This window comes from Sciurus vulgaris (genome assembly GCF_902686455.1).
Source record: "Sciurus vulgaris genome assembly, chromosome: 8".
In the NCBI taxonomy this organism is placed as follows: domain Eukaryota; kingdom Metazoa; phylum Chordata; class Mammalia; order Rodentia; family Sciuridae; genus Sciurus; species Sciurus vulgaris.
In genome coordinates, this window is record NC_136468.1 from 90,535,538 (window position 1) to 90,550,680 (window position 15,143).

Genomic DNA, 15,143 nt, shown 5'->3' on the forward strand with positions numbered 1-15,143 from the left:
TTGAGGATAAATGAGGTTATTCATGTATCATGCAAAGCACAGTGTCCTAATCACTGTGAGGTGTTCTCACTTTCGTTTTTGCTTCTGTTTTTTGAGGTGCTGGGTTTTTTAAGATAAGCACTCTGCTACCGAGCTGCATCCCCAGCCCCACAGTGACCTTTTATTTTGATCATCATCTTATCCTCTTCAGTCTTTATCTCCATCATTAGTACGATGGCTTGCAGCTGAAGGATAATGTTGAAAATGGTCCTCAGCTTTTCAGCCTTATGAACAAGACATATTTATGCCTTTCCTCTAACCCCTGGGTATTCCTGTCTCACAGCTCAGGTTTTGCCTAATTAGTTGCAGCAATTCTTTTAATTATGAAGATTTTTTTTTCTATAAGGCAAACAGCTGTGCTCTGGCTTTGGTCCTGCCCAGCCACACTGAGGATTTGTACTGAGTGATGTGTCTCACGTGGGGAGAACTGGAAATGTTAACTTGGAGCAGAGCATCTCAAACCACCAGGTCCAGACAATGCTTTTGCTATGCTCTCTTCATATTTCCAGGTCTGCTAGTGATAATCTGAAGCTCTGGGGAGATAGCCTGTAGATCCAAATGTCACAGTTTGATTTTTTTTTCAAGGTCAATAATGATTTGCTTAAAATCATCTTGACATCAGAACATTTTATTAGAGTATTCATAATTCTCAGATTCTGAAATCTTTCCAGGTAGGGCATCCTGAGACAGGGTGAACCTGACCATGGAGGGAAGCAAATGGGTACAAACAGAAGGGACAGGGCAAAAACCTGCCTGGGCAGCAAAGACATGACAAAGCAGAATAAACACTGAGTTAGGATTCTGAAAGCCTTGCTCCAGGGCACTACTTTGCTTCCCACATGCTTGGAGACCTTGAACAAACTACTCTGCTTCTCAGGGCTGTTTCCTTATCTATGAGAGGAGAGGATGCAGAGACAGCTACTTGCCCACAACAGTAACTGGGCTTATCCCATGGTGTTGTTCCATCTCATGGCAGCGCACTGTAAAGTCATTTACTTTACTTTGTGATACTGAATAAATGATTAGCATTTGATTCTGTTCACATGTGGGAAACTAAAATCCATGTTTCTCCCTCATAATCTTAGCCAAAGTTACAAATTTCATGTTTAAAACATGAAAAACGCATGTTTAAAGCAGCCTATCAAGTGTATATTTCCCATGAATCAACCCTAATTAGCTCATTTATTTGCTTATGTATCCAGAGATATTATTGAATGCTACACAGCCAGGCAGTGTGCTACAAGACAGGGCTATAGTGATAAGCAAGACAGATACAGCCACATAGAACTTAGAGTTAAGTGCATGAAGAATAACTTGTGCCAAGTCAGACACAAAAAATGTTTCTGGGAGAAAGTAGTTGGGCCCCCCAGGGGAAGATGGAAAGATGACCAGGGTGAGTAATATGAACAAAAAAGACAGAAGATGAGATGAAATGTATTCTGAGGAGTTCCAAGTTCACGGTTACTGTCTTAGTCAGCTTTTCATCACTGTGATCAAAATACCTGACAATGACAACATAGAGGAAGAGAAATTTATTTTGGCTCATAGTTCTAGAGGTTCAGTCCATGGTTAGCTGACTCCATGGCTGTGGACCTGAAGTGAAGCAGAACATTATTGCAGAAGGATGTTGGGAGGAAATCTGTTCAGCTCACCATCAAAATTACTAATCCATTAATAATAATAAATAAGGTTATAGCCATCATTATCAAATCATTCCACCTCTGAACATCCCTGCATTGCCACATGAACTTTCTGGGAGACATCTCTTATCCAAACCATAGTAGTTTGGGCCCCTGCTCACTGGAAATTCATATATATATATATATATATATATATATATATATATATATACACACACACACACACATATATATACATACACACACACATATATATTTATGAATATATATAATAATATATAAATTACATAATTCATAAACTAAATATAGAAATAGAATATGAATATATAATTTATAAATATACTAATTTATAGATATAAATTTATAAATATGTTTATATATAATTTTATGTTTATTAAATATGCATTATATTTACATATTATATAACACATAAATATTTACATTTTATAATATTTCTATATTATATATACATATTTATATGTAATATGTATTTATAAATTTGTAAATATATGAATTTATTTATATATTTAAAATTTAATCTATATACTGAGCAGAATAACTTGCTTATTTTTAGGCAATAAGGTTTATATTCTCAGCAAAATTCCACATATGGAAATTAGTCAAAGACTAAGACATAGGACTCAAAAAACAGTTTCATGGTTGAAACAATGTTAAACATCAAAGTCCAGCAAATGTCAAAACTTCTGTGCTGTAAGTACTTCTCCTAGCCTGTGAACTCTTAAGTGAGAACAGGGACGGGATCTTACTTAATTTTGGATGCCCAGTGACTAGTATAGAACCTAACACATAGGAGTTTTTCACTTAATGATGGTTGTTTGTTTTTTTGGCTGATTGCACATGTAGGCAAATGGATGGACAAATAGACTGATGGACAGATAAATAAGTAGGTGGAAGAATGAATACTTAAGTGTATGGCTGGTTGACAGCGTGCTGGCTGCATGATGGATGGGAGGATGTAAAGAGTCTGGAGCAATCCCTGATACATATAATGAATTGTAATTGTATATTTCTCTTGTCAAACAGCATATTAATGCCTTATATTCATACACTGAAACATTTGTGTCTAATAATTTACACTCATTTAGCCTATTTTAACATACACATGTACATAGTATTGCCTCCATTGTATTTTGTTTGAAATAGTTGCCAGTCTATCCAGGTTTCCAGGCAGGAGATATAAACCTCACAGCTTTATGGGAGGCATATAAAAGAGTTTTACAGTCATTTTAAAAAACTGTCACATCTATGTGTTAGAAACTGAAACCTAGAATCCATATGGAAGGCAATCTTATTTTAATTCATTTCATCACAATTTGGGCCTCATTTTCATTGATGTATATCATTCACTTTTTTGAGAAATCAGATCTCTAGCCTCCCCATTATGCATGGAATATGCTAGCAACATGGTAGCAAGAAAAGTCTACCTCCTTTCCTAATTTCAGTTCTTATCATGGATCATGACAATTTTGAGAGAGGAGGCCTTAGCACTTTCTAGACCAGTGACAGAGAACCTTCAAAATGTTCTGAACATTGACAGAACCCTTATTCTGTTCAGGGCAAAGCAGTTGGGCACAGAATAACAGACCACATGTGGGCAAGCATGCCCAAAGCCATGACCTGCACCAAATTTCCATCTAACCCACGGCACTCCTCCTCCTTAGGATCTTGTCCACTAGCCTTTATACTACTTGAAAGTGCAACAGTTTTCTTCAAAGACTCAGAGCCAGGGGGAAAGTATCAGTTTCCTGTGGATACAGATTGTTTGAGTCAGGTTGTATGGGGATAAAGGACCCCTGTGAAAGACTCTTTCTTAGCCTCATCGGGGGTCTTTAGAAAATAAGGTAGATGGGTGCCAGAGATGTTGGGACTTGAGACTCACTGGTGCTGGGAGTTGAAGAGGTACAGTGTAGCATGTAGGCCTGAGTGTCCTGCTGTTGTCAGTTAGCTGTGGCCATTAACCCTTGTGCTTACCTGATTCATATCACCTCATCCACTGGTCCCAAATGAATTACCATGTAAGAGAAAAAGGATGTGAGAACCATCTCCTCTCACATAGGGTTACCCAGGAGCGGCTGACAGATCCAGTTGTAATCTTCTTTTGTGTGTGTTGCTCAAGATATAGCAGTACTTTTAGCTAAGCTTGATAATAATCACTCTACCTTTATTGAGCCCTGATTATGTTTCTGCATTAGAAACTATGTGCATTCTCTGTTTTAATCAACAGGCCAATTCTGAAATTAAGTATCAAATATCCCAAGAATGAGTACTGCTAAATATTCATTGGTTTTACATGGTTACAGATAAGTTTGAAAAGTGTGGGATAGTCTAAAGACTGATATAAATGGTAATTTTCCAAGAAAGGAATCAACACAGAATTTTCCAACCTTACTTAATCATAGAGCAACTTGGAGTAACTGGGTGTTTTAAGGAACACAAATTTGAAGCTTGAATGGATGGTATAGAAGGAAATCAACAGAAAATGTGGTGTCCTATGAGTGGTCTAAGAAGCATTTGGAAATCGGTAAAGTTTAAGCCACCGTGGTGTAACTTATGCTACTGTTTTTGAAAATACACACTCATGAGCTTGTGCTCTCTAGTTGGTGGTGGGGGCAGTCGGATTTGCTGCCGCTCTCAAGATGGCTTGGGTCTGGACTGCGCCACAACCTCTTGAGAGACGTGGGTCTTCGGATCCTCTTTAGTGCCGGAGTTGGGGTCGCAGGCAGCTTGGAGGCAGCGGGAACACAGAACCTCTGGATGGACTCCTCCTGGGAAGTTTTGCTAATTTGCAGCACCTGGACAATGTTCCTCATTAATACCTGTGTGTCAGCATAGTCGTGACATCATTTCACTGTGGTGGCAGGGACTTAGCTCCGAATTATAAAGAAAAAAACACCTGGATCCCAGTCTATCAATGGCTTCAAGACAACCAGAAGTACCTGCTCTTGGGCCTAGCGGGCCTCTAGGCAAGATGTCCCTGCCCATCGGGATGTGCCGCCGGGCATTCAGCTATGATGATGCCCTTGAGGACCCTGCACCCATGACTCCTCCTCCATCGGACATGGGCAGCATTCCCTGGAAGCCAGTGATTCCAGAGTGCAAGTATCAGCACCTTGCCAAGGAGGAGGAAGGAGAGGCCAGTGTATCCCCCCATGCCATGACCCTGTCAACGGTCACTGACATTACGGACAAGGTCTCGGTGGTGAAGGCCAAAGCTACCCATGTCATCATGAATTCTCTGATCACAAAACAGACACAGGAGAGCATTCAGCGTTTTGAGCAACAGGCAAGACTGAGAGATGCTGGCTATACACCCCACAAGGGCCTTACCACTGAGGAAACCAAGTACCTCCGAGTAGCAGAAGCACTCCATAAACTAAAGCTACAGAGTGGAGAGATAACAAAGGAGGAGAAGCAGCCTGCATCAGCCCAGTCTACCCCAAGCAGCACCCCTCACTCTTCCCCTAAGCAGAGGCCCAGAGGCTGGTTTTCTTCTGGTTCCTCTACAGCCTTACCTGGTCCAAATCCTAGTACCATGGATCCTGGAAATGGAGATAAGGACAGAAACTCATCAGATAAATGGAGCCTTTATGGTCCAAGACCCCTTCAGAAGTCTGATTCCGGAGGTTTTGCCATCCAGGCCTACAAAGGAGCCCAGAAGCCCTCTCCCATGGAGCTGATCCGTGCTCAGGCCACCCGAATGGCTGAAGATCCAGCAACCTTCAAGCCGCCCAAGATGGATGTCCCAGCCATAGAAGGGAAAAAACAACTGCCACGGACCCATAACCTCAAGCCACGTGACTTGAATGTGCTCACACCCTCTGGCTTCTAGAGTGCTTTCTGTCCCAGGGACTTGCGACAGAGGGTTTCTTGTCCTTTACTCCTCTTTTGCCTTGGCTCTGACATAGGAAAGATATATTTAAACAAAACAACAACAACAACAAAAACAACAAAAACAGGCTAGAGGTGGAGAGTTAATTAATTCTGAGAAACATCAGTGCAGTTTGTCCTTCTGTGGAAGAAACCTGTAGTGTTTTAGAGTCAGATTAAAAAGTCTCAGCAGTGATGTTTGGGGGACTTCTTTACCCTTTCTTGTATCATTTATCCCAGACCAGGACTTTGATCATTGCTTACTAGGTAAATGTTTATGCTATTCCAAAGCCTAGGCTTCTTTTTACCGCCATCAGCATAGCATTAACACATCACAGTGTAGGGGTGCCTGCTGACAAGTTTGGGTGACTGGCCCTTTTGACTCTGCTGATCTTGTGCTCCAGCCTTGTTAGGTAGGGGGACCTACAACCTGTTTAAGGTCTGGTACAGTTAACAGCCAGACTTGGCAGGAACTCCTCTTTTCTAGGCTAAAACTGGTCTCCTTGCTTTTTGGTCAGTCGAATGGATTGATTGCTTTGTCCTGTAGCCAGTTCTTCATGCTTCTTGGTACCTCTTGGGCCACTGCTGTTGGAGGGATACTTCTCATATACATGTCACAGAACAAACACTAGTCTTGCGTATCCTTTCTTGTACTTTAAAGTGAGATTTAACTCCAATTTGGTTGAAACTTCCTAAAAGGAAAAAGTAAGTCTATTGATTTGATATTGATTTTTTTTTTTTTTTTTGGGTGGTGTTGGGGATTGAGCCCAGGGCCTTGCCCATTCTAGGCAAATGTTCTACCATTGAGCTATACCCCTGACCCTGGGATTTTCAATTTTTTTAGAGTAAATAAGATGGTAAGTACAGTTAGATTATACACTGGTCCAGTTAAATTATTCATGCAAAATTAGTGTCAGTTATTTCAATTTCTTTGTCCAGGTCAGGGCTTAACTTTTTGGAAGGGAGGTGGAAGTATTCAATGGAAGAAAAGCATTTTTCACCGAAACCAGCCTCATATCTTTATGCAACACATATCTTAGAAATTGCATTTTTATTTCTCCTCACTGTACATTTGTCTTGAACACTGTCTCAGATACTTGCTGGTTTTGTTTTGGTTAGGATTTTTGTTTACATAAGGAACTGATCTTCTCATAGAGAAGCCCTGAAGTCTAAAATTGTCAGAACAACTAATTTATTTGTGTCTTCTGTTAAGATCTTTTGTTTGGACAATAAAAATCATTACTTCTTTCTCAAAAAAAAAAAAAAAGAAAGAAAATACACACTCATGATATACACTGGATGACCAGTGACCCCTGAAGGTAGCTATGGTTTATTCTTAGAAGTGTGGCATCTACTTTAAGACTCTCCAAAGAAGGCTGAGACGATATCACAGAGCAAGGAGCTTCATCTGCTTCTCACTCCCAGTCACGTGCATGAGGTAGAAAGATGCTGAGTCACTGAGATGTTCCCAGGCTGTCCCTCTGCTGTGTCCACCTTCTCCAAGGATGTGGAAGGCTCTTTCCTGAGTGCAGCACTACATGGAGCCCAGAACCAAAGCTACTAGGTGTATTGACTCCCCAGGACCCATACAAAGTACAATCTAACCCTCACCATTTGTTTTTCTAAATGTGCATCCTAGACACACCCTTCTTTCCTTTTCTCCTTCTGATATCATCAAGATATTATAGTCTGCTTTTGCAGCATTTATACATCTGTTATACAACTTCATATTCATTTCACCAAATGCTTTTGAAGAACTCCCATTTGTGATTTAAATATTTCACATCTTCTTAACTCTCCAGTTATTCTGATCAGATTAAAATGACCATATATTTAGAAATTTTGACAGGGCACAAAGGAAATTTTATATCACATAAAGCACAGGTAACCTTAGTTAAATGCAACATTTTCCCCAAACCAGGCTTTATTTTGAAAATGGTGTAATCATGAAAGTTAGTTTATTCATTAAATTATATATGCATGAACATTTGTGGGATGGTGGCAAGCATGGGTCTAGGGCAATGTCCAACTTGTAACGTAAATTGAACCCTTAGTCCACTCTGAAGGACCTACTACTGCCCACATTTCAGATTTGTGAAAATGAGGCCCATGGAGGTTAAAGCAAGGTATGTCAGCTCAGAGGGCCTAGAGTCCAGTCTGCAGTGTTTAAAAAAAAAATTCTCAATGAAAACATTTTGTAATTTTGAGGGATCAGTTGCTATTTCTATGATCATGGGCTTCATAAGCACATAGCATTTTCCACTGAAATAGCGCATGGCCCATTAGAGGGCATTCATCTTACCAACTCCTCAGGAGATCCTTGGAAACATTTTGATATGGATGAAATTTTGTAACGGAGCCATGTTAATGTAAGACAAAGTTTTTAAAAAATTGAACTATAAAACAGAATTAAAAATGCTTTCAACCCAAGTCATTATCAAAATGCTACAAAATCTAGAATTCTCACAGTTGTGTTTTACAGATTGAGAGCAATTTTCTGGATAAATTTAATGGAAAAAACCTATCTTTTTTTTATTTTTTTTCTTTTATTGTAAACAAATGGGATACATGTTGTTTCTCCACCTGTACATGGTGCAAAGGCATATCACCTGTGCAATTATAAATTTACACAGAGTAATGTTGTTTGATTCATTCTGTTATTTTTTCCCTTCCCCCACCCCTCCCACCCCTCTTTTCCCTCTATACAGTCCTTCCTTCCTCCATTCTTGCCCCCCTCCCTTACCATAACTCTAACCCTAACACTAACCCCTCCCTCCCCCCATTATGTGTCATCATCCACTTATTAGCAATATCATTCAACCTTTGGTTTTTTGAGATTGGCTTATCTCACTTAGGATGATATTCTCCAATTTCATCCATTTGCCTGCAAATGCAATAATTTTATCATTCTTTATGGCTGAGTAATATTCCATTGCATATATATACCACAGTTTCTTTATCCATTCATCAATTGAAGGACATCTAGGTTGGTTCCACAATCTGGCTATTGTGAATTGAGCAGCTATGAACATTGATGTGGCTGTATCTCTGTAGTATGCTGATTTTAAGTCCTTTGGGTATAGGCCAAGGAGTGGGATAGCTGGGTCAAATGGAGGGTCCATTCCAAGTTTTCTAAGGAATCTCCACACTGCTTTCCAGAGTGGCTGCACCAATTTGCAGTCCCACCAGCAATGTATGAGTGTACCTTTCTCCCCACATCCTCGCCAACACCTGTTGTTGCTCGTATTCTTGATAATCGTCATTCTAATTGGGGTGAGATGGAATCTTAGAGTGGTTTTGATTTGCATTTCTCTTATTACTAGAGATGTTGAACATTTTTCCATATGTTTGTTGATTGCTTGTAGATCTTCTTCTGTGAAGTGTCTATTCATTTCCTTAGCCCATTTGTCGATTGTATTATTTGTATTCTTGGTGTAGAGTTTTTTGAGTTCTTTATAGATTCTGGAGATTAGTGCTCTATCTGAAGTATGATTGACAAAGATTTTCTCCCACTCTGTAGGCTCTTTCTTCGCATTGCTGATAGTTTCCTTTGCTGAGAGAAAGCTTTTTAGTTTGAATCTATCCCAGTTATTGATTCTGCTTTTATTTCTTGTGCTATGGGAGTCCTGTTGAGGAAGTCTGGTCCTAAGCCGACATGTTGAAGATCTGGACCTACTTTTTCTTCTATAATCTGCAGGATCTCTGGTCTGATTCCGAGGTCCTTAATCCATTTTGAGTTTAGTTTCATGCATGGTGAGAGTTATGGGTTTAGTTTCATTCTGTTGCATATGGATTTCCAATTCTCCCAGCACCATTTGTTGAAGAGGCTATCTTTTCTCCATTGCATATTTTTGGCACCTTTGTCTAGTATGAGAAAATTGTATTTATTTGGGTTTGTGTCCTTGTCCTCTATTCTGTATCATCGATCTACCTTTCTATTTTGGTACCAATACCATGCCGTTTTTGTTACTATTGCTTTGTAGTAGAGTTGAAGATCTGGTATTGCGATACCCGCTGTTTCACTCTTCCTGCTAAGGATTGCTTTAGCTATTCTGGGTTTCTTATTCTTCCAGATGAATTTCATAATTGCTTGCTCTATTTCTGTAAGGTACATCATTGGGATTTTAATTGGAATTGCATTGAATCTGTATACCACTTTTGGTAGTATGGCCATTTTGACAATATTAATTCTTCCTATCCAAGAACATGGGAGATCTTTCCATCTTCTAAGGTTTTCTTTAATTTCTTTCTTTAGTGTTCTGTAGTCCTCATTGTAGAGGTCTTTCACCTCTCTTGTGAGATTGATTCCCAAGTATTTTATTTTTTTCAAGGCTATTGTGAATGGGATAGTTTTCCTAATTATTCTTTCCAAAGATTCATCACTTATGTATAAAAATGCATTAGATTTATGTGCATTGATCTTATATCCTGCTACTTTACTGAATTCACTTATGAGTTCTAAAAGTTTTCTGGTGGAATTTCCTGGTTCCTCTAAGTATATAATCATATCATCAGCAAATAGGGATAGTTTGAGTTCTTCTTTTCCAATTCGTATCCCTTTAATTTCTTTGGTCTGTCTAATTGCTCTGGCTAGAGTTTCAAGGACGATATTGAATAGAAGTGGCGAAAGAGGGCATCCCTGCCTTGTTCCAGTTTTTAGGGGGAATGCTTTCAGTTTTTCACCATTTAGAATGATATTAGCCATGGGCTTAGCATAGATGGCCTTTACAATGTCAAGGAATGTTCCCACTATCCCTAATTTTTCTAGTGTTTTGAGCATGAAGGGGTGCTGTATTTTATCAAATGCTTTTTCTGCATCTATTGAAATAATCATGTGATTCTTGACTTTAAGTCTGTTGATATGGTGAATTACATTTATTGATTTCCGGATGTTGAACCAACCTTGCATCCCTGGGATGAAACCCACTTGATTATGGTGCACTATCTTTTTAATATGTTTTTGTATGCAATTTGCTAAAATTTTGTTGAGAATTTTTGCATAGATGTTCATTAAGGATATTGGTCTGAAATTTTCTTTCCTTGATGTGTCTCTGTCTGGTTTAGTTATCAGGGTAATATTGGCTTCATAGAATGAGTTTGGGAGAGTTCCCTCCTCTTCTATTTTATGGAATACTTTGAGAAGTATTGGAATGAGCTCTTCTTTAAAGATTTTATAGAACTCGGCTGAGAACCCATCTGGTCCTGGACTTTTCTTTGTTGGTAGGCTTTTGATGACTTCTTCTATTTCATTACTTGAAATTGGTCTATTTAAATTTTGTATGTCCTCTTCGTTCAGTTTAGGCAATTCATATGTCTCTAGAAACCTGTTGATGTCTTCGAAATTTTCTGTTTTGTTGGATTATAGATTTTCAAAATATCTTCTAAGTATGTTTTGTATTTCAATCGTGTCTGTTGTGATATTTCCTTGTTCATTCCGAATTTTAGTTATTTGGGTTTTCTCTCGTCTTCTCTTTGTTAGTGTGGCTAAAGGTTTATCAATTTTGTTTATTTTTTTGAAGAACCAACTATTTATTTTGTCAATTTTTTATATTGTTTCTTTTGTTTCAATTTGGTTGATTTCAGCTCTGAGTTTAACTATTTCCTGTCTTCTACTACTTTTGGTGCTGGTCTGTTCTTTTTCTAGGGCTTTGAGCTATAGTGTTAGGTCATTTATTTGTTGAGTTTTACTTCTTTTATTAAATGCGCTCCATGAAATAAATTTTCCTCTAAGTACTGCTTTCATAGTGTCTCAGAGATTTTGATATGGTGTTTCTTTGTTCTCATTTAACTCTAAGAATTTTTTAATTTCCTTCCTAATATCTTCTGTTATCCATTCATCATGTAATAGCATATTGTTTAATCTCCAGGTGTTGGAGTAGCCTCTGTTTTTTACTCTTTCATTTATTTCTAACTTCAATCCATTATGATCTGATAGAATACATGCTAGTGTCTCTATCTTCTTGTATTTGCTTACATTAGCTTTGTGGCATAATATATGGTCTATTTTAGAGAAGGATCTATGTGCTGCTGAGAAGAAAGTGTATTCGCTCTTGGTTGGATGGTATATTCTATAAATGTCCGTTAAGTCTAAATTATTGATTGTGTGATTGAGATCTATGGTTTCTTTGTTCAATTTTTGTTTGGAAGATCTGTCCAGTGGTGAGAGAGGCGTGTTAAAATCACCTAGTATTATTGTGTTATGGTCTATTTGGTTTCTGAAATTGAGAAGGATTTGTTTGACATACATGGATGAGCCACTATTTGGGGCATAGATGTTTATGATTGTTATATCTTGCTGATTTATGCTTCTCTTAAGCAGTATGAAATGTTCTTCTTTATCCCTTCTGACTAACTTTGGCTTGAAGTCCACATTATCTGAAATGAGGGTGGATACTCCAACTTTTTTGCTGAGTCCATGTGTATGGTATGTTTTTCCCCATCCTTTCACCTTTAGTCTATGAGTATCTTTTTCTATGAGGTGAATCTCTTGCAGGCAACATATTGTTGGATCTTTCTTTTTAATCCAATCTGCCAGTCTGTGTCTTTTGATTGATGAATTCAGGCCATTAACATTCAGGGTTATTATTGAGATATGATTTGTATTCCCAGTCATTTCGTTCGTTTTTTAAATTTTATTTATTTATTTATTTAATTGACACGACTTGATTCCTCCTTTATTTGACAATTCCTTTAGGATAATTCCTCCCTTTGCTGATTTGCTTCTTTGTTTTTCATCTCTTCCTCATGGAATATTTTGCTGAGAATATTCTGTAATGCTGGCTTTCTTTTTGTAAATTCTTTTAGCTTTTGTTTATCATGGAAGGATTTTATTTCATCGTCAAATTTGAAGGTAAGTTTTGCTGGGTATAAGATTCTTGATTGGCATCCATTTTCTTTCAGGGCTTGAAAATTGTTGTTCCAGGCCCTTCTAGCTTTTAGGGTCTGGATTGAAAAATCTGCTGATATCCGTATTGGTTTCCCCCTGAATGTAATTTGGTTCTTTTCTCTCACAACCTTTAAAATTCTGTCTTTATTTTGTATGTTAGGTATTTTCATTATAATGTGCCTTGGTGTGGGTCTGTAATTTTGTGTATTTGGAGTCCTATAAGCCTCTTGAACTTGATTTTCCATTTCATTCTTCAGATTTGGGAAATTTTCTGATATATCGTTGAGTAGATTGTTCATTCCTTTGGTTTGTTTCTCTAAGCCTGCCTCAATCCCAATAATTCTTAAATTTGGCCTTTTCATGATATCCCATAGTTCTTGTAGATTCTGTTCATGATTTCTTACCATCTTCTCTGTTTGTTCAACTTTGTTTTCAAGGTTAAATATTTTGTCTTCAATATCTGAGGTTCTGTCTTCTAGGTGTTCTATCCTATTGGATATGCTTTCTATGTAGTTCTTAATTTGGTTTATTGTTCCCTTCATTTCAAGGATTTCTGTTTGGTTTTTTTTTCAATATCTCTAACTCTTTATTGAAATGATCTTTTGCTTCCTGTATTTGCTCTTTTAACTGTCGATTGGTGCGATCATTCAATGCCTGCATTTGCTCTTTCATCTCATCATTCAGTGCCTGCATTTGCTCTTTCATCTCATCATTTGCTTCCCTGATCATTTTAATTATGTACATTCTGAACTTCTTTTCTGTCATTTCTTCTGCCATGCTGTCATTGGGTTTTATGATGTAACATCTAGATTTGTTTGGGACATTTTCTTCCCTTGTTTTTTCATATTGTTCAGGTATCAGTGGACTGCTGAGATATTGCAGATTTCCTCTATTGATTTATAATGTCCCTGAAGATTTCTATATATCCCCTCTTAGCCTTCAGTAGGCTGAAATCTTGGAGGAAGTTGATAGTGCAGTGCTCCACAAGGAAGCTGCCTCTCTAGGGGTGGTAGCCTTCAGGTGATGTATATTCCCTGTTAGTGGGCAGAGGTGCCTCCACTTGTTGACCAATGGTCATCCAAAGGTAAACTAGGCTGTGGGCTGAGGCAAGGCCTGTTTGGGCCTGTGTCTCTGGTTTTACCATCCTTGTGGGAAAACCTCACCCGGCAGGGAAGACTCACCCGGTGGGGAGGTCTCGCTGGTCAGTTCCCCTCCTAGAGGTTCCCCTCAATCTACAACTACTGCCTGGGCTGGGCTGCCTTCCTCTGCAACGTTCCCAGGGGCCCGGACCTACCTCCTGGGCCTGGGAGCCTCGCCCTTCGCAAATGAGTCTCCTTAGGCTGCCTCTCCTCAGAGAATCTACCCACAGTCCTGGAACCTTCACTCCGCCCCTAAACATGTCTCTGTGTCTCTTCCACCAAGAAGCCTCCTAGGTCCTGGGACCCTGCTCTGCACCTAATCGCCTGGCTATGCAACCCCTCCTCTGAGCCCCTACAATCGCTCCAAGTCCCAGCGACCCGCCGCACGCCTCTTCCTTCGGACAGCCACCCGGTGTACCGGTGCGGTCACCAGGAGTCCAAGCAACTCACTGCATGCCTCCTCCTCCCGCCAACCGCCCATAGCCCTGGGTAGTCACTGCGAGTCCAAGTGACCCGCCCCATTCCTCCTCCTCCTCCAGGTAGCCCCCCGGGTGTTCAGGAGTGGTTGCTCTGAGTCCCTCTGAGTCCAAGCGACCCTCTGCACGCCTCCTCTGGCAGCCGCCCGGAGCTCTGGTGCAGCCACTCTGAGACCAAGTGACCCACCGCGCTCCTCCTCCAGGCAGCCCCCAGTGTTCAGGAGCGGTCGCTTTGAGTCCAAACAACTCACCACTCGCCTCCTCCTCTGAGCAGCCGCCTGGAGCTCTGATGCAATCACTGCGAGTCCAAGCGACCCCCATGCTCCTCCTCCTCCTCCTCCTCCTCCTCCGGGCAGGCCCCGGTGTTCAGAAGTGGTCGCTCAGAGTCCAAACAGCTCGCCACGCAGCTCCTCATCTGGCAACCGCCTATAGCTCTAGTATAGTCACTCCAAATCCAAGCAGCCGCGCTCCTCCTCCTCCTCCTTCTCCGGGCAGGCCCCGGTGTTCAGGAGTGGTCGCTCTGAGTCCAAACAGCTCTCTGCGCAGCTCCTCCTCTGGCAACCACCTGTAGCTCTCCCATGGCCACTTCTTAATGACAAAGTGAACTGGATTTTGCCTCCCTGGCCCTGCCCCTTGGCATCTAAGAGTCAGCCTTCAGGCACCTCCTGGGCTTTGTTCTCCAAACAGAGAGCAGGGACACAGAACCTATTCACTGCACAGCATGGACAATGGTAGAGCCACTTCCCAAAAAACCTATCTTATATGAACATGATAATACTCATTTTTTTTCATCTCCTGACTCCTCCAAATAACATATATGTTTAAAACAGCATAATGGATTTATAATGGATAGTATTTTTATTTATAAACTTTTTTCTTGGAGTCCCAGAGCTGCAGAGATGCCAGGGCTGGAAGGTGCACAAAGCATCCTGTCCTAACCTGAACCTTGCTTAGAAATTTTTGTGTGCACTTCACTTTACAAAATTGTCAACAGAACCCAAAGAGCAATTCCACATGGGTGCACAATGTTTTTATGTAAGTAGCATGCCTGAGATTTCACATCTCTGCTCCCCAA

General features: G+C 40.0%; 2 protein-coding genes across 3 annotated transcripts in view; both read left to right on the top strand.

Annotated features, from left to right (window-relative positions):
- CHN2 (chimerin 2) overlaps positions 1-15,143 on the top strand; it is a 306,404-nt gene that overhangs the window by 238,096 nt on the left and 53,165 nt on the right. The window lies entirely within an intron of this gene.
- Positions 4,288-6,599, top strand: LOC306668806 (putative monooxygenase p33MONOX). Its single transcript, XM_079152573.1, has one exon. The coding sequence runs from the start codon at positions 4,612-4,614 to the stop codon at positions 5,527-5,529; it is 918 nt and encodes a 305-aa protein (XP_079008699.1). The 5' UTR covers positions 4,288-4,611; the 3' UTR covers positions 5,530-6,599.

What these genes read in the sequence shown, in the direction of transcription:
- LOC306668806 (XM_079152573.1), top strand. Translation starts at nt 4,612, where the DNA reads ATGGCTTCAAGACAACCAGAAGTACCTGCTCTTGGGCCTAGCGGGCCT.